The following is a 24020-nucleotide window of genomic DNA, read 5'->3' on the forward strand; positions in this document are numbered from 1 at the left end:
TTTAGACTAAATTTTAGCTTACACTTCACAATGGAAATGCACTTAAGAAACAAAAAATAACAGAACAAAGCAGGGAAAGTACAGAGAATGTAAATACAAATAAAAACAAATACAGACAAAAATAAAATCCACCAGATGATCATAAACTTATAAAATACATTCATTCAAACGACACCTACTAAAACGGATTAGCTGAAATCCACAGTGTGCTCCTTTGTCAGGGATAATTAATGGTTATCAATGGATCATTTTAACCTGCAATTAAGAGATTTTGTTCCGAGAAAAACACACCGACCCGAACAAACCCCTGCTGTCTCTTTTCATTGACTGTCTCAGTATTTATAAGCAGGCAGCGGGTGAAAGCAAAGCTGCAGAAGCCTCCAGTTTTCACTGGACGCTTTAGTTTTACTATGAAGAAGCTTAAAGACGTTCAATCAACTTCCTAAACAAAGATGGCGGACGCCGATGAGGACGTCGCTGTTATCGGGATGGGATGTAATTTCCCTGGAGGTGAGACATTTTCACTGGCTGCTGTCGGCCGCATTAGTTTTAAAGGTAATTTATTGTCTTCTACTCGACGTTAGGTGAGGGACTGGATAATTTCTGGAAAGTTCTGCAGGAGGGAAGGAATTGCGTGTCGGACATTCCAGCTGAAAGGTTCGACAGCAACTTCTGGCACGACGCTGACGTCACCAAACCCGGAAAGAACCAAACAGCAAAAGCTGCATTTATAAAAGGGTGAGGAGAGTCATCAGGTCTGATATATGGAGAAAAATACTTCTGTTTATTTAGGGTAACAGACCAAAATGGAGCTCAAATTCAGTTGATCACATCATTTTCAGATTTATTATCACCTGAAAAGTGTATCTTATATTTTGTGTTTTGCTCTTTTTACACTGCTGCCAATAAATAAATGTATGACCGTGTATTACGGTAGTCGTAGATTTAAAAAAAATAAGGCGTAAATTTCCGGAAAAAATAGAACTCAGAAATTTTGAGATTAACCTGAGAATTTTTCTATAAAAACGTGGAAATTTCTGAGTTTGAAAAGTTCAAAGTTTGTGGGGGAAAATTCAGAAATGTTTAGATTAACCTCAGAAATTCTCTAGAAAAAAATGAGAAATTTCTGAGTTTGAAATGTTAAAAATTTGAACGAAAACAATGCAGAAATTTTGAGATCAATCTCTGAAATTTTCTAGAAAATTTTAGAGTTTTAAAAGTGGAACATTTGCAAGAAAAACTCAGAATCAGACATTTAGATTTGAGATCAATTTCAGAAAATGTCTAGAAAAAAGATTAAATTTCAAAAGTCAAAAAATTGCAAGAAAAAAAACTGAAATTTTGAGATTAATATCAGAAATATATATAAAAAAGGAAATTTCTGCATTTGAAAAGTCAAAAATAGCCTAGAAAAAACTCAGAAGTCTTGAGATTAGTCTCAGAAATTTTCTAGAAAAACATGGAAATTTCTGAATTTCAAAAGTCAAAAATTAGCAAGAAAAATTTAGAATTTTTTAAATTAATCTCAGAAATTTTCAAAGAATGATAGGATAGGAGGTCACTCCACCACTTTCTGATTCTGAGTTTTTTTTTCTTGCAAATTTTAAACTTTTGAAACTCAGATGTTTCCAGATTTTTCTAGAAAATTTCTGAGATTGTTCTCAAGACAGGTTTTTTTTTAGATTTTTTTGGCTGTTCAAACTTAGATATTTCCATGTTTTTTTCTGGAAAGCTTCTGAGATTAATCTAAAAGTTTCTGAGTTTTTTTCTTGCAAATTTTCAACCTTTCAAACACAGTATTTCACATATTTAAACAAAAAAACTAATGGATTAGTATGAAATATCAGCTGATGACACACTTGTAAGTTTTTCAGCCATCTTGTCCAGCCCTAAGTATAAAGTAAAAAGTCCTAAAAAGTCATTTTTTCCCAAAATGTTACTCCAGTAAATGTAACTGGTTACTACCTAACTCTGTGACTCTGAGTCATGACAGATCTGTTTTGATTTCTTTATAGGTTTAATGAATTTGATCCCTCGTTTTTTGGGATTCCTGAAGTAGAAGCGGACTTCATGGATCCTCAGCAGAAGCTGCTGCTGCAGTGCAGCTACAGAGCCTTAGAGGATGCAGGAATACCTATTGAGAGCCTCAGCGGAACCAGAACCGGTGTTTACATCGGTAACTCGTCTCATATTTTACAATTTAAACCCACCGACTCGTGAGGAAGCATTTTTCTAACCTGTTCTGCTTTAATGCTGCAGGTTTAATGAACAGAGACTATGAGATGATCAGGAATAACAAGCCGGAGACAATAACACATTACAACTGCACCGGGACGGCCGTGAGCGTCGCAGCCAACAGGATTTCCTTCACCTTTAACCTCACTGGTCCTTCTCTCGTTATTGACAGCGCCTGTTCTTCTTCTCTGGTGGCTCTGCATCTCGCCTGTCAGGCCATAAAGCAAGGTAGGCATTTCTAATTTACCTCATTAGTCTGCAGAAACTTCCAAAAACAATTTTCCCTTACATGTTATCTTCTTTAATATGATTTTCTCAGGGCAGCCTTTTTATTTACGGTTTAAAAAGGACAAAATGAGGGCAAAAATAAATAAAACTTGTAGTAAATTAATATAAAATAGTATGCATATAAACAATTTGGTAGTTACTAGTTACATTTACTTGAGTAACTTTAAAAAAAGGTTATTTTAGGAGTGCTGAACTGTTTACTTTTACTAGAGTAATTTTGTTATGAAGTATTTCTACTCTTACTTGAGTAAAGTTTTTGGATTTTCCATCCACTGAATGAAAAACAAAAGTGTTTTAACCAAATATTCACTAGACAAAGACACACATTTGTGGTTTTTATTAAAGTTTCATACACTTTTTTTATTGAAAGAATCTGATTTGGAAATATTTTTCTTTGGTGTTTTTTGTCACTCATATGAATTATTGTCATTTTCATCCTTAAATACCAAAATTTCCACCTAACTTTATATTTTGGTCTGTCTGATTATGTAATTTTTACACATTAAATGATTGACAATTTGATCAGTTATTCAGTACTTCAGTACACTTTTTACCAAATACCTTTTTACTCTTACTGGAGTAATTTCTTGGAGGATTACTTTTACTTGAGTAAAATTTTGTTGAAATAGAGCTACTTTACTTACTTGAGTATAATATAAGACGAACTGGGAATGAAATCTGTAGGAGCAGCCACTTTCTCCAGTCACCGCTAGGTGGCACTGTGGTTCCTGGCATAATGAACTCCACTGATAACAATCAGCAGTCTTTCCATGTACTGTTGAGCAAAACAAATCCATCATATTCTTCACAGTTCCTTATTATATTATATTTAATAAACCAAAATATCAATAACATTTTAGGGCCATTGTAGATAGAAAAAAAAAGAGTTCATTTCTGCCAAAAACTCAAACATTTTGAGATTAATCTCAGAAATTTGCTAGAAAAAACGTGAAAATTTCAGAGTTTGAAAAGAAAAGTTTCTTGAAAAAAAAGTAACATTTTTGACTTTCAAAAGTAAAATTTTGGAATTTTCCTGAGTTTGAAAAGTTGAACAATTCTGAATTTTTTCTTGCATTTTTTTTTACTTTCAGAACTCAGAAATATCTTCTTTTTTTCTAGAAAAGTTTTAGTTTTTGGTGGAAATTTATTTCCTTTTGATGCTGTCGTAATAGGCATGACAACACTAATACGCCTCACTGTGCTTTATAGACATTTATTGCTTATATTTAGTCTCAAATCTCAAAATATTTAGTCAAATGTAAACCAAAATAACCTATGAAATTTACACCACTGTTCTTGTGTGATGAGTGGCAAATCTAGACATATTTAGGAATGCCTCTTCTCAGTTAAATATGACTATATTTGTAAACAAAAACAAAAAAAGTGCCAGAAAGTTTCCATTTTAGATTAAGTGTTAATGTTTTCTGCAGCCTTTCTATACAAATTATTCATAGCCAAGAGGTAATTGGCTTCACTAGCACAAAATTATTACATATTGAACAAAAATAGTAGAAAAGAAGCCAAAGTTCAATTTAAAAAGTTTAAAGATATTCAATATGTTCATATGTCCAGTGATCAAGACCACTTTAAAGAAGGTCTGGGACAAAAGAGACACAAAGTACTTTATATTTTATTAAAAATTGGATCCTAATGTATCCAAATTTGCTCTAGGTGACTGTGAGATGGCGCTGTGTGGAGGAGTTAACTGCATCATCGAGCCAAGAGTGTTTGTTGCTCTCAGTAAAGCCAGAATGATTTCACCTGAAGGAACCAGCAAGCCTTTCTCCACCAGCGCAGACGGCTACGGAAGAGGAGAAGGCTGTGGCGTTTTGCTCCTGAAGCCTCTAAAAAAGGTTTGAGGTTTCATCTAGAACAGGGGTGTCCAAAGTGTGGCGCGGGGGCCATTTGTGGCCTTTTGAACAATCCTGTGTGGACCTCGGCTGCAGTTTAAGAATGCTATGAGTATGGTTCTCCAGAGGAAACTTTTCAGATTTTTTAGAATGAGAGTTTCAGTGACAAATTTAACTCTTCTTTAATGGTGAATGTTTTCCTTTAATTGTAATTTCCTAGCAAATAGCGATCAAGCAACTTTGTACTGAAAAAAAAAGACTGGAGCATTTTTATTCTATTAGATTTGGTTAATGGAAGGATTCTTGAGGAACATTTTTCTTTTTGTTGTTAGAAATAGACTAAAAGATTTACTAGACCAAATAATCTGGAAAAAAAAATTACCCAAAAAGCTAAGAAACACTCCGCCTTTCTCATTGGGATATTGCATGTTTAGTTTATTGACAAATTAAATGTGTTCCCATCATTTTGTAGGGAAAAATCCCTACAAAATGAAAAACAATATGGCTCCCTGAGTAATTAGAGGGATTTTGGCCCATGTTGCAAAAAGTTTGGACACCCCTGATCTAGAAATATTTATGTTGTTTGTTATTTTGCAGACTTGAAGATCATCTAATAGTTTCTTTTCTTGAAGGAGTCGTAGAACTAAGAGGAAATATTTAAATTCATTAGATAGATTACTTATATTTATCAATATTATTTTCTGTTTCTTTTCTACTTAAAGGCCTTGAAGGACTGCAATAAAATATGGGGTGTGATTTGCAAGACTGCCGTCAACCAAGACGGACATTCGGTGACTCCTCTCACCAAACCTTCAGTGACGCAACAAGAGGAGCTGCTCAGGACAATCTACTCCAACTCCGATATCATAAATGTCCAGTACATCGAAGCTCATGGGACTGGGACTCCAGTTGGAGACCCAACAGAAGCAGCTAGCATCTCAAACGTCATTGCCAAAGCCAGACCTCCAGACTCAGAGACTCTCTGGGTTGGCTCGGTGAAGGGTAACATCGGACACACCGAATCTGCAGCCGGAGTGGCTGGACTGATCAAGGTACTCTTAATGATGAAGCACCAAACTATTGTTCCCTCAGTTTTCTACTCCAGAGGCAACTCAAGTGTGGATACACATACCTTGAATTTAAAAATACCGGACAAATTAGAAAGATGGGAGACAAATCAACCACTAGGAAGGATAGCTGGGGTCAACAGTTTTGGGTTTGGGGGAACAAATGCGCATGTAATTTTAAGAGAACACATTCATCAAGTAGTTCCCAAAAAAGCTTGGCAAAAACTCTTTGTGTTGTCAGCTGCTTCTGAGAAATCACTCATAATGACCATTGCAGACACCCACCAAAGACTGTGCAGCAGTCACACACTTGACTTTCAGGCACTTTCATACACCTCTGCTTGTGGGAGGAGTCACTTCAAACACAAATATCGGAAAGCCTTTTTGACATCTTCCCTCTCAGATCTACAACAACAGCTCAAATTAGCACAAAAGACAGAGTTTCAGTCGGTTCAGTCGGTTCAATCTGACATCCAGGTTGTCTTTGTGTTTTGTGGAAATGGGGTTTGCTACAGGGGTATGTGCAGGCAGCTCATGAGGCAGGTTCTTGCTTTCAAAGAGACAATCCAAAAAGTTGAAATTGCCTTTCAGACGTACACTCCCATCAACATCAGTAAACTTCTTGAGAGTGAATGTGATGACATCGATATTAGCCGGCCAAATGTTATTCAGCCTCTTCTTTTTGCAGTACAAGTTGGGATTGCCACCCTGCTGAAGCAGTGGGGTGTTAAGCCCTCAATCATGCTTGGCCACTCTGTTGGAGAGGTCGCTGCAGCTCACTGCTCAGGTCTTTTGTCTCTTTGCGATGCTGTGAAAGTGTTGCACCACCGCAGTACTCTTCAGTGTAGAGTCACAGGAGGAAAGATGCTTGTCATCAGCAATGTGGCTGTAGAAAAGATTTTTGAAGTTCTCACAGTCTTTGGTGGCAACATCTGTGTTGCTGCTTTCAACAGCCCTCAGTCCTGCACTTTGTCAGGTGATGCAGATTCAGTGGATGCTCTCCATGAGATGCTGAGGATTCAATTTGCAGATACAAATATCCTCCTCCGTATCTTAGATGTCCCTGCTGCTTACCATAGCCACATGATGGATCCAATTCTAGACGACATTGAGAGCAGCATAGGCTTTTTGAATACTAAAAGCATAGCATGTCACCTGTTTTCCACAGTTACTGGAGAGAGACTTTCAGATGGGGATTTCAGTTCCGGCACATACTGGGCAAAGAACATCCGGGAGCCTGTTTTATTCAAGAAAGCTGTTTGTGCTGTTCTCAAAGAGAAACCGGCAAAAGGAAATGTGGTCTTTGTAGAAGTTGGACCTCGAATGGCTCTCCAAAGGTACATCTGTGAAACTCTTGGCAATGAAGCCAAAGTTCTCCCATCAGTCCACCCAAACAAAGACTGTGACACCATTGCCTCGACTCTGGCCAGACTGTTTGAAGTTGGCATTAATGTAGACTGGAAGGAGCTCTTCAGGGGTTGTGGGACATTACCCAGTACTCCTCCAGTCTACCAGTTTGACAACACAAAGAATGAAGTGAATTTTGAAGCTTTAAGGGGAGATAATGAACCATCTGATGTTTTTTGTGATGGACTTGAGTCCCAAATAATAAGGGACAAGAAAGAATGCACGTTTGAACTGTCTTTGAAGACAGCACCCTATCTCTGGGATCATAAAAACAACGGCATTGCCATTGTGCCAGGGGCATTTTATGTTGACTTAGCTTATGCCTTGGTGATGGCCAACCTGAAGCCAAAGAAGCCTGCCTCTCTCAGTATAAAATTTGAGAGTGTGCTTACTCTCAACTCAAATTCTAAGAAGCTGAAGATGATACTGGAACAATCAGAAGGGGAAGCCTTGTTTAAAATACAGTCACCTGTTGCAGTTCATGCCTCAGGCACATGCAGGTATAAAGATCAGCAACCACTGCTAGAGGAAGCAACCATTTGTCTTGATGTGATCTACCAAAGGTGCAAAATGATTCTGACTCAGCAAGAAATTTATTCACTTCTCTCTCAGGCCGGATTTGAGTATGGCCCGCTTTTCAGGCATCTAAACAATGTGCGTCTTGGCAACAAATTCAAGGAAGCCGTGACCGCTTTTCAAGTTCCAGAGGACATTCTGAATAGTCTCCATAAACATTTCATTCATCCTGTGCTACTGGATTATTTCATTCAAATGGCTGCAGTGGTAGCAATGGGACAACAAGGATCCAAGCAGGGACTCCCATCACAGATCGCTAGCATTGCTATTTCAGAACCCCTGCAGGAGACAATGGTCATGTATCTTCGGACAACTCAAGAGACTCAAGATTTTCTTGAGGTGTGTGGTTGCTTTTCTACCAAAGATGGGAAGGTATTGGTGGAATTTAAGGGTGTAAGGATTTCCTTTTTGCTCCAAAATTCAGATGTTACCAAGTCATTGTTTTTTCATAGTGAAACCGTTGCATTAGCAGAAGAGAGAGATGTGGACGGCTCTAAAATAAAAGCCATCATCTTTGAAGATAGCATGGGCATTGCTAAAGGTTTAAGACCTTACATATGCACTGATTCAGTCATTGTAGGGATCAGAAAGAAGTTAAGTGCGGATGAAGTAAAAAGCCTAGTGATTCAATCGTTGAACAACAATGACGATCTGAAGAAAGTTCTCTTCATTTGGGGTGTGGAGAACCTGACTCACTTGTCCTCTGAAATGATTCTGGAGAGCTTTGTGACTTGTTGTGAGGTATTCCGTCACATTGTTTTGGCTGTCAAAGAGACCAAATGTTTGTGTGCCATCAAAGTCATAACTTACAGATCAACAGAACTGACGGTGGACCACGTGAGTCTTGGTTTTGTGCTTTCTGGTATGATGAGGTCCTGCTCAGCTGAGATTGCAGGCATTCATTTCCAGCATATTGATCTGGCTTCTGTGACAAGTGAAGACATCCAAACATTGGCTTGTGTAATTAAAACCAACCAACAACAAGATATAAGGATCAGCAAAGGTCAGGCATCAACAACAAGGATAGCACAAACTCCAGTTAAAGACAGTGATTTATGTGAAGAGGCAAAAACAGCTGGCCAATCAAGAGACTTTGTCCTACAGACCACCAATCCTTATGGAATAGAAAATTTGTGTCAAGTCTCTAAACATAACTTTGATAAGAGTCCAGTTCCAGAAAGCTTAGTTGAAATTCAGCTGACTAATGTCTGCATACATTCGTCCGACTACTTCCCGGTCAGCACTTCCCATTTAAATTTTGGCAGGACATTTTACTGGAACAAGCATGTGACAGAGAATCATGACCTTCTGGGTTTAGATTTTAGTGGTATTATCTCAGGTGTTGGCAAAGACGTCAAAACTCTAAAACTGGGAGACCAAATTGCTTCGTGTTATCCAGTTCCTGCAGTTTCAAAGATCTTGATTCCTGAAGCAGTGTGCTATGGCACAAAAGCATTTCCCTTTTTTCGAGAGACACCATTTGTGTCCTTCTTCATCCTGGCATGGGAGATCTTGCAGAGGCTGCTGTGTGAAGTTAGAGGAAGGCACAAAAAGTTGGCAATCATCTCCCCAGACTCAGCTGCTGTTCTCATACAAGTTATTGCCCTCACAGCAAACAGGTCAGGCTGGAACGTTTCTTGTCAAGCTAGTGTTACCAAGGAATCGACAAATTTTGATGCTTTGCTTTTTCTACCACCATTTAATCAATCATTTGAGGGATTGTTTGACAATAGTGACACAGTGAAGCATGTCATCTTTATCTTCAGCAGTCACATGTCACTCTCAGTCGCCACAAGCAACACTACATTGAATGATAAAAACATTCATGTGCACCGCCTTGATGTGGCGTATGTTCTCCAGAAAGTGAATCTAGAGGCACAAAGAAGAAATATTTCTAACTGGCTTCTGTCTCTAAGGCTTGATCCAGATTGTCTGCCGCATAGGGAGGAGATCCTTCATGTGAAAGAGCCTAAAATTGAGTCCTCTTTCACAACAGCAACAGTGCAGCAAGTTGTTCTTGATAAAGGATTGGATTGGCTTAAATGTCCTCACAGCTCTTTGCCTACAAAAGCCACACCACTCTTTGAACAGAGATGTGTTTATATTGTAACTGGAGGCCTGTCTGGTTTGGGGCTGGAGACGGTTAAGTTCATTGCACACAATGGTGGAGGTTGCATTGCAATCCTGTCAAGAAGTGTCCCATCTGATGAAATCCGCTTTCAGTTGGATCTCCTTCAGAAAAGAAATGGGGTTTCTGTCCTAAACATCCAGTGTGATGTTTCAGAGTCAAAGCAGGTGGTGGATACCATCACCAAAATTGGGGGAAGGTTTCCATCTTGTCCAATCAAAGGAGTGTTTCATAGTGCTGCGGTGCTGCATGATTCCCTCATTGAATCCCTTGATGAGTCGCTGTTCAGAAAGGTGCTAAAACCCAAAGTCAGTGGAACTCTGAATCTCCATTTCGCAACTCTTCACAACAAATTAGACTACTTTGTATGCTACTCCTCAATCTCATCATTCATTGGAAATGCATCACAGTGTAACTACGCAGCAGCCAATGCTTTTCTTGACACATTCTGTCATTACCGGAGAAACCTTGGGCTTGCCGGACAGTCCATCAACTGGGGTCCCTTGAATCTTGGTCTACTGCTCAACAAAGGCCACTTTCAAAAGTTCTTGGAGACCAAGGGGATGATGACAATGGGTGTACATGAAGTTCACAAGACACTTCAAAGGTGTCTGTTTATGAACAGACCGCAGCAAGTAATTTGCAAATTCAACTTCAAGAACCTCAGCTTGCATGTCCTTTCCCAAAATCCATCTCTCAGGGAGCGAATGGCGACTTTAGTGGAAACAGCAATTAAAGATGAAATACACAAAACCCCCAAAGTTCAGCGTTCCTTTACAGCTTATGAGACAGTGAGGATAATAGTCAGTGAAATGCTCAATATAGATGCGGAAAAAGTTGATGATGACTCCTGTTTGTCAGCACTGGGCATTGACTCAATGCTGGCCATGACTCTGCAGAACAAAATCTACCAGGAGACAGAAATAAATGTGCCTTTGGTTACAATTCTGGATCCTAACACCACACTTACCACTCTGGTCAGTTTTGTGCAGAACAGCATGTAGTTAAGTACAAAACTTGTGCTTTAACGAAAGACAGAGAAGAAACTCAACTATTTTGCAACTATCACTGTAGAACCTTGCTAAAAAACAAACAGTTTCACCACAACCCTGGTTCATGTGTCCTGCAATGATGGCAGAGACATTTCTAAGAACAGACAAGTAACAAATAATTGGAGACCAACAGCAAATAAAATATCTATGGGCTATAATGATTGCACTAGGTGATGTTTGGAGGGTTACTGGCATAAATAACATGATTTGTGTAGTTAAACTATTCATAGGAATTACCTACAACCCTCCACCCCCTTATGAAACAGAGGAAACCTAAAGAACTGGAGCTAACACCAGCTATTGCTGTTCCTGCCCTCTGGACCTTTCTAGCTAAGCAGAAACTTGCTTTACTGAGGGAAACAGTATCTGGTTAGCACTCAAAGTGTTGGAAGAGCTACTAAATTAAACAATATCCTCAGACTCATTTGATTATGAACAATCCTATAAGCTTCATGGGAATAGATTATTGGTGCTTTAAACTGTTCTCTATCTCTTCGAAAATGCTAGCTTGAACAACTGTGCTAATGCTAGCTTAGTATTTTTATTGATTTTGAGGTTTATTTTAATCCATATACAGGTGGTGATTTCTTTTTATTGCCAGATGAGTTGAACATTGTACAAATGAGGCTTCCATCAGCAAGAATAAAAAGTGCATTTTTCTTCTACATAAAATTAAACTGGTCCTTTTGTCTATCGAAACTTGTGAAAAGCTAGCATCAGCCCTGGTTTAGCACAGATTGGTAAAATTATTTTGCATGTTCTATTCGAAGATGGTGTTGTTAGTCAGTCATTGATATAAGAGCAACATTAAAACAAAGTCAGTAATACTATCTATGACATATGGAGCAATAGCTTTTAAACGTCTGCTAGCATCTGTGCTAGCACTTACATAAAGAGGAAGTGGAGATTTAACTTTTAGCTTTTTTTTCTTTCTCGCCATCGTAAAATTTTTTTATTATACTTATAATACCTTTCAGATGGTTTATATTAATACAAAACAATCTTACATACACTGACTGATTAGTATTATTATTTGTTTATCTTTGTTCGTACATGGACTTTGCACAACAGTAGCAGATCAACTTTTATCAGTACTTTATAAGTACTGGATTTAGACTTTATAGAAACATTTTCATCATGTCGTGGCAACTTGGATGGTTTGTTTATATTTTTTAAAGTTTCTTTATTTGAAGACCACTAAAAACCCAGTTCTTAAATCTTGTGTCTATTTTTCTCATGTTTCCAAATCTATTATCATGTATGTAATAATGTAAAATAATAAAATATCTTGCCATTGAGAACTTTTTATTAAAATGTTTGTATGCCATAAATATTCTTGTCATCAGTCTGACAGTCATGAAAATGACAAAAGATGAACCATGTTTGTCAGAATACTGGTATTTTAAAGCTCTTAATCCAGTTGAATAAATATTTATTTCTTTGTTCATCATTTTTTATGTATTTTATTTAGAAGTGTTAATCAAAACCAATGGTCTTTTCCCACATGTAAAAAATCAGTAGCAAAAAGACTTTTTATGGGACATGACAGATTACTGTATCATATTTCCCACCATCATCATAAAGCCAATAATCAGTGTGAATTATTAACTTATTGGTGATAAGAAATGACGATGACCTGTGGATCTCGGTTAATATAAAACAAGTAGAAACATTTTTACATCTATAGACAGACATCTGGGCTTTACATTTCTTGAAATTTAATAAAATAGTACAAAAAGGTATTAATATACAGAGATTACATAATATTTTTAAAATATTGTTAGTGACAGTTATATTTTTTAGATTTAATTCTGACTTTGTCACATTTTCATTAAAAATTGATTGACATAAATTATTAAGATGAACTAAAAAAGGTTTTAAAAAATCCAAAGCATCCTATCTGAATTTGAAAAAAGCAGTTTACTCCTTGATAAATCATGAATAAACTTTGATTAAACACATTTTTGGAAAGCTGAGTACAATTTCAGATTAATACTAGACTAGATAAAGAAAAAATCACTTAAAAATAATCTTTTTGACATCATGAAGAAGAATAAAAGATTAGAAAAACATGTATCATACCCAGATCAAAATAAATCCAATAACAGAGATGAGAAACTGAATCACTTATGAAATCTCATTTCTAAACAACTGTGAAGAACAATAGTTAGGATTCACAAATGGAGAAAAAACAAACAGTAGTAAAAACTCGTAGAAGTAGGTATCCAAAATGTGTGATATTCATATTTGCCTGATGATTTGAAGCATTTTGCAAAAAAAAAACAAAACAGGAAAACAGAGGAAACCTACACTACATTTAATCTAAAATGCACTAAAAACATGGAGACTTTTCATAAGAATTCGTACAAAAAAGCTGATAAAAGAATAATTATGAGCCATCAATACATGTAGCTGATTATTTTGTTTTAGTTTTTATAATCTTGTTAAAACATCAACGTCATTCTTGTCTTCATCTAGGGGAGACTTTTCGTTGACATTTGCTTCACTCAGTATGGTTACCACTGTCGATATTGTGGCGTTGGGATCCAACAACTTCACCAGAGGCACATTGACTCCTCTCTCCTGAAACATCATATTTTGCAAAGTCATCGCCTGCATGGAGTCCATGCCTAAGGATGTCAGAGGGGAGTCATAACTCAGCTCACTCTGATCAATGCCTATTGTCTCGCTGAGCAGAGAGAAAACATATTCTTTTGGTGAGACAGAGTCACTTTGTTCGGTTTTAGATTCTTCCTCTTTGAAGTTTTGGAAAGCCTCATTGACTAATACAGAAAGACGTAAGCTCAAGGCTTTATTTTGAGAGAGAATGTTGTATCTGATGATCCTGAAGTGAAACCTGCAGACAGCCTGCTGGGGTCGATTCAGGATGAGGCATTGCTCCAGGCTTTTATGGACTTCTACAACATCCAACAGCATCATCCCCTTTGCTTCCAGAAAGCGGTGGAAGTGTTCCTTGTTTAGGAGCAGACCGAGGTTCAGAGGCCCCCAGCTGATGGACTGCCCAGGCAGCCCGAGTTTGCGCCTGAAGTGGCAGAACAAGTCAAGAAAAGAGTTGGCTGCTGCGTAGTTTGTTTGGGATGCATTTCCAAGGAACGCTGAGATGGAGGAGAAACACACAAAGTAGTCCAGATGGCAGTGCTTTGTAGCATGGTGTAAATTTAACACCCCATTAACTTTGGGTTTAAAAACCTTCTCATAAAGGGCTCTGTTAAGGGTTTCAATCAGACCGTCATGCAGGACAACCGCACTGTGAAACACCCCTTTGATTGGGAAACCCTTAAACTTCTGTTGGATTTCAAGGATGACCTTCTGCACACACTCAGAGACGGAAATGTCGCACACCATGCTGGTGATGCTGTTTCCATATTGCTGCTGAATATTGAGTATTTCTTGCTGCACCTCTGCTGTGGGCTTGCTCCTGGAGAAAATTACGATGTATTCCCCTCCTCTTTGTGAGATAAACTTTACTGTTTCAAAGCCCAGACCAGAGAGACCGCCTGTCACAAGGTACACCGCTCTCTTTCTGAACAACTGCTTTTTTACTGGCAGTAGCTGAATCTCAGACAGTGTGGTCTTGTCATCTTTTTCCAAAGCAATCACAGCCAGTTTCTTTGAACTGAAGTATGATGATAATATCTGTGGTTTTACATCATTACCTTTAGATTTCACATTCTGAAAAGTGAAGTTTTCGATAATAAACTTCCTGCTGACGTTCAGCGACTTCAGCCAGTGATAAATGTGAGACGTGTGTGCTCTCAGATAACCCTTCTGCAAAACAGTTTGTATCTGAACTGTTTGCACATGAACACTTCCCTTTATGTTTTGGCACAGGTCCTGAACAAGCAGGGTTTGCATTCGAGATTCACAGAGTACTACGACATACCGAGCCACTGGGAAATCGCAAATTTTCACAATGAGAGACTCATCAAATGGTGGCAGGATGACAAATGCATCCAACTGATTGAGATCTACAAAAGATCCATTACACTGTGTGCTTAAAATCACATTCCAACCAGATTTATGAGAAGTAAGTACAAAGACTTTCACAAGAGCTGAATCAGGGTTGGGGCAAATGATCCCCAAATTCTGTTTGCGTTTAGGCAAGACTCGATGAAGCATCTCCCAAGCCAACACAAAGTAGGAAACACAAGGTGTTTCTTGAAAATGTGGGAACCTCTTGATGCTGTAGCATATGTCCTCTGGCACATGAACCTTACTAGCCGCCACAACTGGATAACAAGAGGCAACGTGGTCCCCAACTTTGAGTTTTCTGACATTTTTTCCGACTGCAGTGACAGTACCACTAAAGTCAAGCGCGATTAACTCATGCTTCTGAGATGAGTGCTTGTTCCAGTAGAGTGTCTGACCAAAGTTTAGATGTGAGGCACTGACTGGAAAGTAATCAGATGAATGAACGCATATTTTACTTGGTCGAATTTCAACTGATGTGCCATTGATTGGATCTGTTTCCTCGTCTCGAGGAATGGCATTCAGTTGACTCACCGTATGTGCGTCAGCCGTCTGAAAGTTGCAAGGTTTAGAAGTTGTGGAGGTGTAACTACTTTCTGTATGGTCAGTGACTTCCAGTGGGGTTCGGACAATTGACGGTTTTAAGATCAGCCCATCTTTTATGACCAATTCTGGGTACTTTTCACAAGGATGTGATCTCAGGACCTCAGAGAGAGCTTTAATGTCCTCAGTAAAAATGGAGCCTATGTCAATCAGTTGAAACGAAAGATCAGGAATCTCTGCTGCAAAAGACCTGACCATTCCAGCCAGAGCAAAACCTGGACTTATGTGATCCACGGTGATGTCAGATGAGCGATAGGTCACTGCTCTGATGGCTTTGGGGAACTGAATCCTCTTCAGCTCCTGGACAATTTGCCGGAAAATCTCACAGCAACTTGCAAGATTATGCAAGACAGCATCAGGTGATTGGGATGTAAGATCTTCTTTGCCCCACAAAAATAACACTTCATCAAAGTTTTTCTTAATATTCGCAATGCTGAGTTTTGAAAGAAGAGACGGGAATCCATTGCTTAAAATATCCTTTGCATGTGTGAAGGAAACAAATCTAGATTCTTGGTCTAAATGTGGTTGTAGAGCTTTTGAGATACCTAAATGATCAGAGAACACCAAAGCCTTTGGAGGCTTTGAAGAAGTGGAGCTTTCAGGGATGATACTGAAGTCATTATGGTAGAAGTACTCTTCAACCACATGACAACGACTGCCAAGGTACTGGAATATCACATGCTTCACCTCAACCAACACTCTGCCTTCCTTATCTGCAAAGCAGCCACAAACCTCAAAGTGATCTACACCCACATCAGTTGCTCTCAGGTAGATAATCATCTCATTCTGCAAGGGTTCAAAAACAGCAAGGCTCCCTATTTTGGCAGGAAACCCCGGTCTGCCTGTAAATATATGCTCAACGGTGACAGGGAGAAGTTGCATTAAGTAATCCAACACAACAGGATGAATGCAATAGTCATGCAAATGTGGTCGGAGCTCTTCTGGAACTGAAACAGCTGCAAAGGCCTCCTTTAGATCCTCACCATAGTGCACATTTGCTTTATTCTGGAAGACATCACCATACTGGAAGCCGCCTTGAGAGAGATGTCCATAAAACTCCTGAAAACTTACAACAGAGGTGCATCTTTTGGAGATCAAACTTATCGAAATGGTTTGTTCCTCAATCTGCCTCTCTCCCTTTGAAACCACCGTGCCTGAAGCATACACTGTAGAAGAAGAAAACACTTTGAAGCCAGTTTCTTTTCCTTTTGGCTCTATTTGGACCTTCATTTCAGCAGAGTTCTGTGTCAAAATAAATGGGCTGTGAAACTTGACGCTGAGGTGCAGCGAGCTCAGGGGCACTTTTGGTTTAGTGGTGGCCATGACCGATGCTAGACCCAACTCCGCATAGAAGGCGCCGGGGATGATGGGTATATTATTGTGCCTGTGCTCCTTCAAGTAGAAGGTTGAGTCAGATGTTAAATTACAGCTGAAGATGTTGCTTTCACTTCCAGTCTGACAGAGAACAGAATGAAAACTTGCTTTATTGTTTTGGGCAGCTCCAATGATCACGTCTCTATTGGAGCAGTCAAACTGGTACTTTGGGAAAACCAGTGGTGTTGTCTCATAGCCTTTGTAGAAGACGGTCCAATCTACCTGAATGCCCAGTTCGAACAACTTGGAAACAACGGAGATGACTGATTCATAATCTTTCTTGGGTTCCACTGAGGCAACAACTGCTACGTTGTTTCCAAGAGTTTCCATAATGTTTCTTTGCAGTGCTCTTCTTGGCCCTATCTCTACAAACACTACACCTTTCTTCCCTTTAGCTGCTGACCTCAAAGCTTGCTCAAAAGCAACGGGCTCACGGATGTTCCTTGCCCAGTATTCACCCGTGCTGAAATCTCTGTTCTCAGCTTCCCTTCCTGTAACTGTTGAGAACAGCTCAGTGTCAAGCTCATTCTTATGCAGGGTGCCAAGGGTGTCCCTAATTTCCTGGAGAATTGGGTCCATCATGTGGCAGTGGTAAGCAGCAGGGACATCGAGCACACGGAGGAAGAGATTCTGATATTTGGATGAGTTGCTTAGCTCTTTTAGGAAGCTCTCAATTGCATCTGCTTCTCCTGAGAGAGTGCAGGACTGTGGGCTGTTGAAGGCTGCAATGCCAAGTCTTCCAGAATATTTAGGGAGGATCAAAGCCACATCTGATACAGCCATGTTACTGACCACAAGCATTTTACCACCAGCAACTTTCCTTTGAAGGGTGCTGCGGAAGAATATGACTTTCACAGCGTCTTCGAGAGACAAGAGGCCGGAGCAGTGAGCGGCAGCGACTTCACCAACCGAATGTCCGAGCACAGCATCAGGTTTGACACCCCAGTGCTTGAGAAGGGTGGCAATCCCAACCTGAATGGCAAAGAGGAGAGGCTGGACAACATCTGGGTTTTTGGTGTCACTCCTTTCGAACTCACTCTCAAGTGTGTTCAGGATGTTTAGAGAGCTCATCCTTTGGAAAATCTGAGTGATTTCTTTGATTTTTTCTCTGAATACAGGCTGGTTTTTCAACAGCTGCGTGCACATGCCATGGTAAGTGACACCATTTCCGCAGAAGACAAACACTAATCTTGGATTTGAGAGAGCCACGCTGATGTTTTTGCCAACACTGGCTATGAGCTTCTCCTTAAGATCGCCTACAGATGAAACTGCAATGGCCTTTCTGTATTTATGCTTTTGGTGACTTCTCCTGCAGGCTGATGTGTACAAAACAGAACCAAGTTCTACGGTGATATTATCCTCCAACTGTTTTATGGTGTCTTCTATCATCATAGTCAGAGATTTCAGTGAATTTGCTGACAGGACAAAGTATTTCACCTGCTTCTCACTGCTATGTTTTTTTAAGTTTGTCTGCATGTGCTGTTTGACGATGGCATGTGCATTCGTTCCTCCAAAACCAAAGTTGTTCACCCCTGCAACCCTCGCTGTGGTAGATTCCCATTTCTCAATATTCATAGGAATTTTAATATTCAGGGCTTTGGTATCAACACTGGAAGTTTCATCAGAGTAGAAAACAGATGGGACGATAGTTTCATGCTTCATCATCAGAAGAACTTTAATTAGTCCGGCCACTCCTGCTGCTGACTCTGTGTGCCCAATGTTGCTCTTCACCGAGCCGATCAACAGAGTCCCTGACCCGGAAGTTCTGGCTTTGGCGATGACGTTGGAGATGCTTCCTGCCTCTGTCGGGTCTCCCACTGGGGTTCCAGTCCCATGGGCCTCGATGTACTGGACATTTGCAATGTCAGTGTCTGAGTAGGTTCTGCGCAGCAGTTCCTCTTGTTGAGTCGTGGAGGGTTTAGTAATCGGACTGACAGAGTGTCCATCTTGGTTGACTGCGGTTTTACTGATGATTCCCCAGATGTGGTCATGGTCTTGAAGAGCCTGCAAATTGAAAACGGGACCAGGATGAAACAAAAAATGAGGAAAAGAACATTGTGTAAATGTTTTACAGCACAGGTGTCAAAGTCCAGTCCTCAAGGGCCGGTCTCCTGCAGTTTTTATATGTGCCACAGGTACAAAACACTGAAATGAAATGGCTTAAACCTCTTCCTTGTGTAGATCAGTTCTCCAGAGCCTTGCTAATTATTCTATTCAGGTGTGGTGCAGCAGAGGCACATCTAAAAGTTGCAGGACACCGGCCCTTGAGGATTGGAGTTTGAGACCCCAGTTTTATAGGGTCAAATATTTGTGGGATTAGGAAAATTGCTAGCTGTAATTTTTATATCCAACGCAACTTGTATAACGTGTTACCTAGTCCAGTGGACTAAAGTTAACGTAGTTACATAGATTGCAGATTTCATTCACTATAGTTAATTAATTGTCAAAGGTTAGGAACATTGGGTGCATTTATAAAACTATCCAAAAAATTAAACATAAAATCAGAACTTAATATTGTTGGACATTGGTAAAATAGAAACAGTTTCTTTAATCACTCTGCAAATCTTCACCTTTTTCAGTGGCTTCAGGAGAACCACACCACAGCCTTCTCCTCTCCCATAACCGTCTGCTCTGCTGGAGAACGGCTTGCTCGTCCCTTCAGGTGAAATCATCTTGGCCTTGCTGAGCGCCACAAACACTCTTGGGTCAATGATGCAGTTAACGCCTCCACAAACAGCCATTTCACAATCGCCTAGATAAGATAAATCTTATAAATAGCACCAATAATAAAGCTGCCTGTCGATTTGGCAGGCGAACCACTGCTGCAGGACAGACCTTGTTTAATGGCCTGGCAGGCGAGATGAAGAGCCACAAGTGAAGAAGAGCAGGCGCAGTCTATGGAGAATGACGGTCCAGTGAAGTTAAAGATGTAGGAGACTCTGTTGGCTGCGATGCTCATGGCGAGTCCGGTTCCGGTCCAATGGTTGATCACAGTTGGGTGCACGTGTGCAGCATTAATTTCGTAGTCTCTGTTCATTATTCCTACCATAGAAGAAGAAAAAGAATTATCTCAGCATGTGGTTGTCTGAATACTTTTTGCCGCATGTCTTCCCCCCTCTCCTCACCCTCCTTCCTGTCTGCCTACTGTTGAAAAAATACGAGCCACTAGCGCCGCAAAAACTCTTCGGAAAACTAATACTATTCACATTTCTATGCTTCTAAAAAACACCCCAAATACTTGAAAAAACACCACTCAGGTGTTTTGTTTTAGCAATAAATTAATGTTTTTTGGTACTTTTTCCCTCCCAAAACCTTCCGGTTAAATCACAGTGCTCCGTTACTTAGCAACCCATGTGGAACTCCGTCTGGTACCTAGCAACCCAAGTGGAACTCAGTCCGTCACCTAGCAACCCAAGAGGAGCTCCACCACATTTGGTCAACTGGTTTTACCACTGTGCAATGTTTTACTGACTTTTTATCCAGAAATCACTTTCTGTATCCTTGTTGGTTGTGCCGGAGGCTCTACTTCTGCTTTTCAAAGATGCACAGTTATATAACTTCCTATCTATTTGCAGCCATTTTCACGTGCGAGTGTAAAACGTTGAGTTTGGGGGCGTGGCCAGCATCAGCTTATTTGGATTTAGAGTGACAAGACGCCCTAAAACACCTAATTCTGGAAGGGGCTCAAAATATTCAGAACTAACCAGATTAGAATCTCATTATCTAAGATGATTTATTGCAAAAAAATTTAATGAAAATGTTTTGTATAGTACATAAACCTATCCAAACCTGTTGAAGAAGCATAGTAGGTTATCTTTAATATGGAAGTAAGGGTAATATGTTTTCTGTGTTACCAATAAACACGCCTGTCCTGGTCCCACTGGCTCTCTCCATGGGAACTCCAGCGTTTTCCAGAGCTCTGTAGACACAATGAAGGAGCTGTTTCTGCTGAGGATCCATTTGCTCCACTTCACTGTCACTGATGCCAAAAAACTTGTGGTCAAATTCATTGAACCTGGAGAAAAAAAATAAATAAAATAAAAATCTCTAAAATGTAGAACTGTATAAACAAGTTCAATTACATTACTTTAACATATAATTTGCACCTAAACAGTACAAGTTAAAATTTCCAGATTGTTGTAATTGGAAATAATTTGATTTGTTTAGCCAATCATTGAGAAAAAAATATGGATGTTAATTTTTCAAAGTCATGTTTTCAACATGTTATTACTAAATTTATAAATATCGGAATTCAAAATTAAATACTTATATTTACAACCAAAATATTCAAACTGCTATGTCAGTAAATACAAGTTTGCAAACTAAATATTTAATTTACAAACTGAATATTTAGCTTGTGAATACTTAGTTTGCAATCTAAATATTTAGGTTTCAAATTAAATATTCATCAGCTCCACATTTAGCATTTATTTTTCTGACAAAATATTTAGTTCCATACAAAATATTTATTTTCTAATTAGACATTTAATTTTCAAGTTAAATATTTAGTTTGCAAACTAAATATTTAGATTTCTAACTAAATATTTACTTTGAAAGTTAAATACTTAGCTCAAAATTACATATACAGTTTTAACTTATAAATATAGGAATAACATGGTGAAAGTATGACTTTTTTATGACGGGCAAAATTATTGCTGTTATTTTTTTACAGTGTAACTTTACTCAAATGAGACCCAATGACACTGAATAAAGAACAAACAGATGTAAAGAACTTTTTCGATGAGGTTCGTACCCGTCAATGAGCGCGGCCCTGGCTGTGCGGGTTTTCCCCGGTTTGGTGTCATCTGGGTCAAACCAGCTGCCAACGTCGAACCTCTCTCTGGGGATTAAAACAGAACAGTTCCTCCCCTCCACCAGAACCTTCCAGAAATTATCAAGACCTTCTCCTGTAGGTAAAAAAAAACACATGTGGAGAGAAAATATTGTTTTAATTTTCAGTTACGTACTCATATGTCTTCACATTGCACATCTAACATAATAAATCAATACCAATACATATCCCAATTAAGACATGATCAGTATCAATAGATAATACAGCTAATATTAAATATGCAGAATATTCACTGGACTTGTTTCTTCAAGTCAGAAGAAACATACTTGTAAAATCAAATGATTACCTTAAAGCTAAATCTGCGAGTTTATAGTCTCTTAATCTGGTAAGGTACTATAAAAAGATTAACAGTTAATTTTCTAACTGGAAAAAACTCTTAACAAGCAGCCAGAACTACAATGGAGTTGTTTCAGTCAAAACATTTTAATGGCCCTGTCAAAGTACGGACCTAAAACACTTTCAAAACCTATGAGAGTACTCAAATTTTTTTATTATTTTACAAAGAAGTGTGGACAAACACTTCAATCTCAAAATACACAAAAACTATATTTTTCTTAAAAAAAAACTTTCATAATTTTTCTTTTTGTTTATATGTTGCTGAGTGATATCCTTTTTTTGGTTGTTGCTTGTAAACACAAATATTTAATCTAAGCTTGTGCTGAAATAAATAAAAGAGGACAAAAAGAATAACAAAAATAAATAATTTTAAATAAACATTAACATTGTTAATATAGATCAAATGTCTCGTGATTCTGTGATTAATGTAATAATCTAATCGTACAGAAAACAAAAATACATTTTATTTCATGTTAATAGTTAACTATAATGATATGTTTAATAAACCTAAATATTATTACTAAAAGAAAAAACCAAATTAAAAGAAGCTCTGAAATTATCTTTACCTCCTGGAAAGTTGCAGCCGATTCCCACCACAGCAACTCCATCCTCTGCTTCTTCCATCCTAAAAATCTTCAGAAAGTTAAAAATAAAATTGAATCCTAAATCATGTTTTTATCACTCGAAAGCGTCCTGGCTGCATTTAAACAGCAGTCTGTTGTAACTCTGTGTTGAAACGTTGAGAGCGGTTTAGTAACGCCTCGATGCGCCGCAGCATCCATCCCTGAGGAGATGTTATCACAGCTCGCTCTTATAGCAGCTACGTTTGGTTATGAAACATTAATGATTGATTGTATATGTGGCCATGGAGATGAAGGAGTCCAGTGAACACATTTATGAGAGCCTGCAAGTTTTAGGCCAAGTTTTATCAACATGTTATACAATAGAGAGGCTGTGTGGGCCGTTTTACTAAAACCTGCTGTAACAGAACAGAACTCCGTCCAATGTGTTAAATACTAAATATATAAATATTTATAAATGTATACAATACATATTTTGTGATGTAATTCAAATATGACAGAATATTTTACATTTTAATAAATAAATAATACCATATAGAATCCTCTTGTTTTTCATTTTTACATTAAAATCTTTGTTTTTTTTAATGAGTTTCTGACTTATAAACTAATTATTTGTAAATACCTTGTTTGCCAAAAATGGCTGCTTTGATATTTGTCTTTAATAGACAAATTCCAGCTATAAAAACTCACTTTTCAATGCAATCTACTTATTTTAAAACAAAACCAATCACTTGAAATATGCAGAAAAATATACTTCTATAAAAAGAGTAAGTAAAAGATGTAAAAGTCCTATGGTAATAATAATTATTTATTGTTATTTTAATAGAATATATTTTATTGATCCCAAAGGGGAAATTGGTTATTAGTTGACAAGCTGCTCCATCCAAGGTGTTAAATGTTAATAATACAAATATTTATACATTAAAAATACATATATTTTAAGAGTGATGTAATTCAAATATCACTGAATATGAAAGATTAAATAAAAAATATTAAAGAATCCTTGTTTTTCATTTTTACATTAAAATCTTTGTTTTTTATGAGTTTCTGCCTTAGAAACTAATTATTGCTAAATACCTTGGCTGCCAAAAATGGCTGCTTTAATATTTGTTTTTATAGAAAATGTTCAGTTGTAAAAACTAATTATTTTTAAACCAATCACTTGAAATATGTAGACTTATGTGGACTTCCATAAAAAGAGTAAGTAAAAGATGCAAAAGCCAGAGTTAATACAATTATTATAGAATATACTTTATTGGTCACTAAAAGGGAGATTGATATTAATTGACAAGCTGCTTCATCCATAATGCAACATATTAGTAACCATAAGCAATATGAATTTATAAAATATATATACATAAGTGTGATGTAAGTAATTTAAATATGACTAAACATGGAAAAAAAAAATCAAAGCATGCATATGGAAATATATTACATTTCAACACCTTTAGGTTTACATGTTTCTGCAACTGGTTCCAAGCAGAAAAATAAAATAAAAGCTGGTTCAGTTAAATTATTCCCTCTGTTCTTTGGAACAAAAACTTTTGGAGATTTGAAAGGTGCTAAACTCTTAATTATATTTTATAGATAAGAAACAACACTCAGACGTGTCCTTTTGCTGCTGGCCACGGAGGGTGGAGATTTATTACACTCTTCCACAGATTATCTTACAGCTTCATCA

At 38.1% G+C, this 24020-nt stretch overlaps 2 protein-coding genes across 2 annotated transcripts; one reads left to right on the forward strand and one right to left on the reverse strand.

Annotated features, from left to right (window-relative positions):
• LOC116711383 (6-deoxyerythronolide-B synthase EryA1, modules 1 and 2-like) lies at nt 1–12053 on the forward strand. Its single transcript, XM_032550692.1, has 6 exons — nt 1–510; nt 585–738; nt 2016–2176; nt 2260–2463; nt 4195–4376; nt 5096–12053. Exons 1-6 carry the CDS (start codon nt 453–455, stop codon nt 10553–10555), a joined length of 6219 nt encoding a protein of 2072 aa, XP_032406583.1. The 5' UTR covers nt 1–452; the 3' UTR covers nt 10556–12053.
• On the reverse strand, nt 11892–22773 carry LOC116711382 (phthiocerol synthesis polyketide synthase type I PpsD-like). The gene is made up of 6 exons (XM_032550691.1): nt 22325–22773; nt 21324–21477; nt 20425–20585; nt 19406–19612; nt 19141–19322; nt 11892–18574 (listed from the first exon to the last, which is right to left on the reverse strand). The coding sequence occupies exons 1-6, from the start codon at nt 22380–22382 to the stop codon at nt 13037–13039; spliced, it is 6300 nt and encodes a 2099-aa protein (XP_032406582.1). The 5' UTR covers nt 22383–22773; the 3' UTR covers nt 11892–13036.
• Between the last annotated feature and the right edge of the window lie 1247 nt (nt 22774–24020).

Source organism: Xiphophorus hellerii, chromosome 21 (assembly GCF_003331165.1).
Source record: "Xiphophorus hellerii strain 12219 chromosome 21, Xiphophorus_hellerii-4.1, whole genome shotgun sequence".
Taxonomy (NCBI): domain Eukaryota; kingdom Metazoa; phylum Chordata; class Actinopteri; order Cyprinodontiformes; family Poeciliidae; genus Xiphophorus; species Xiphophorus hellerii.

Excerpts from the sequence above, each read along its gene's own strand:
- LOC116711383 (XM_032550692.1), top strand. The coding sequence starts at position 453 with ATGGCGGACGCCGATGAGGACGTCGCTGTTATCGGGATGGGATGTAAT. Across the intron at positions 511-584 it reads GGGATGTAATTTCCCTGGAG|GTGAGGGACTGGATAATTTC; the intron begins GTGAGACATTTT and ends ACTCGACGTTAG. Across the intron at positions 2,464-4,194 it reads CTGTCAGGCCATAAAGCAAG|GTGACTGTGAGATGGCGCTG; the intron begins GTAGGCATTTCT and ends AATTTGCTCTAG.
- LOC116711382 (XM_032550691.1), bottom strand. The coding sequence starts at position 22,382 with ATGGAAGAAGCAGAGGATGGAGTTGCTGTGGTGGGAATCGGCTGCAAC. Across the intron at positions 21,478-22,324 it reads CGGCTGCAACTTTCCAGGAG|GAGAAGGTCTTGATAATTTC; the intron begins GTAAAGATAATT and ends TTTTACCTACAG. Across the intron at positions 18,575-19,140 it reads TCCTGAAGCCACTGAAAAAG|GCTCTTCAAGACCATGACCA; the intron begins GTGAAGATTTGC and ends TTCAATTTGCAG.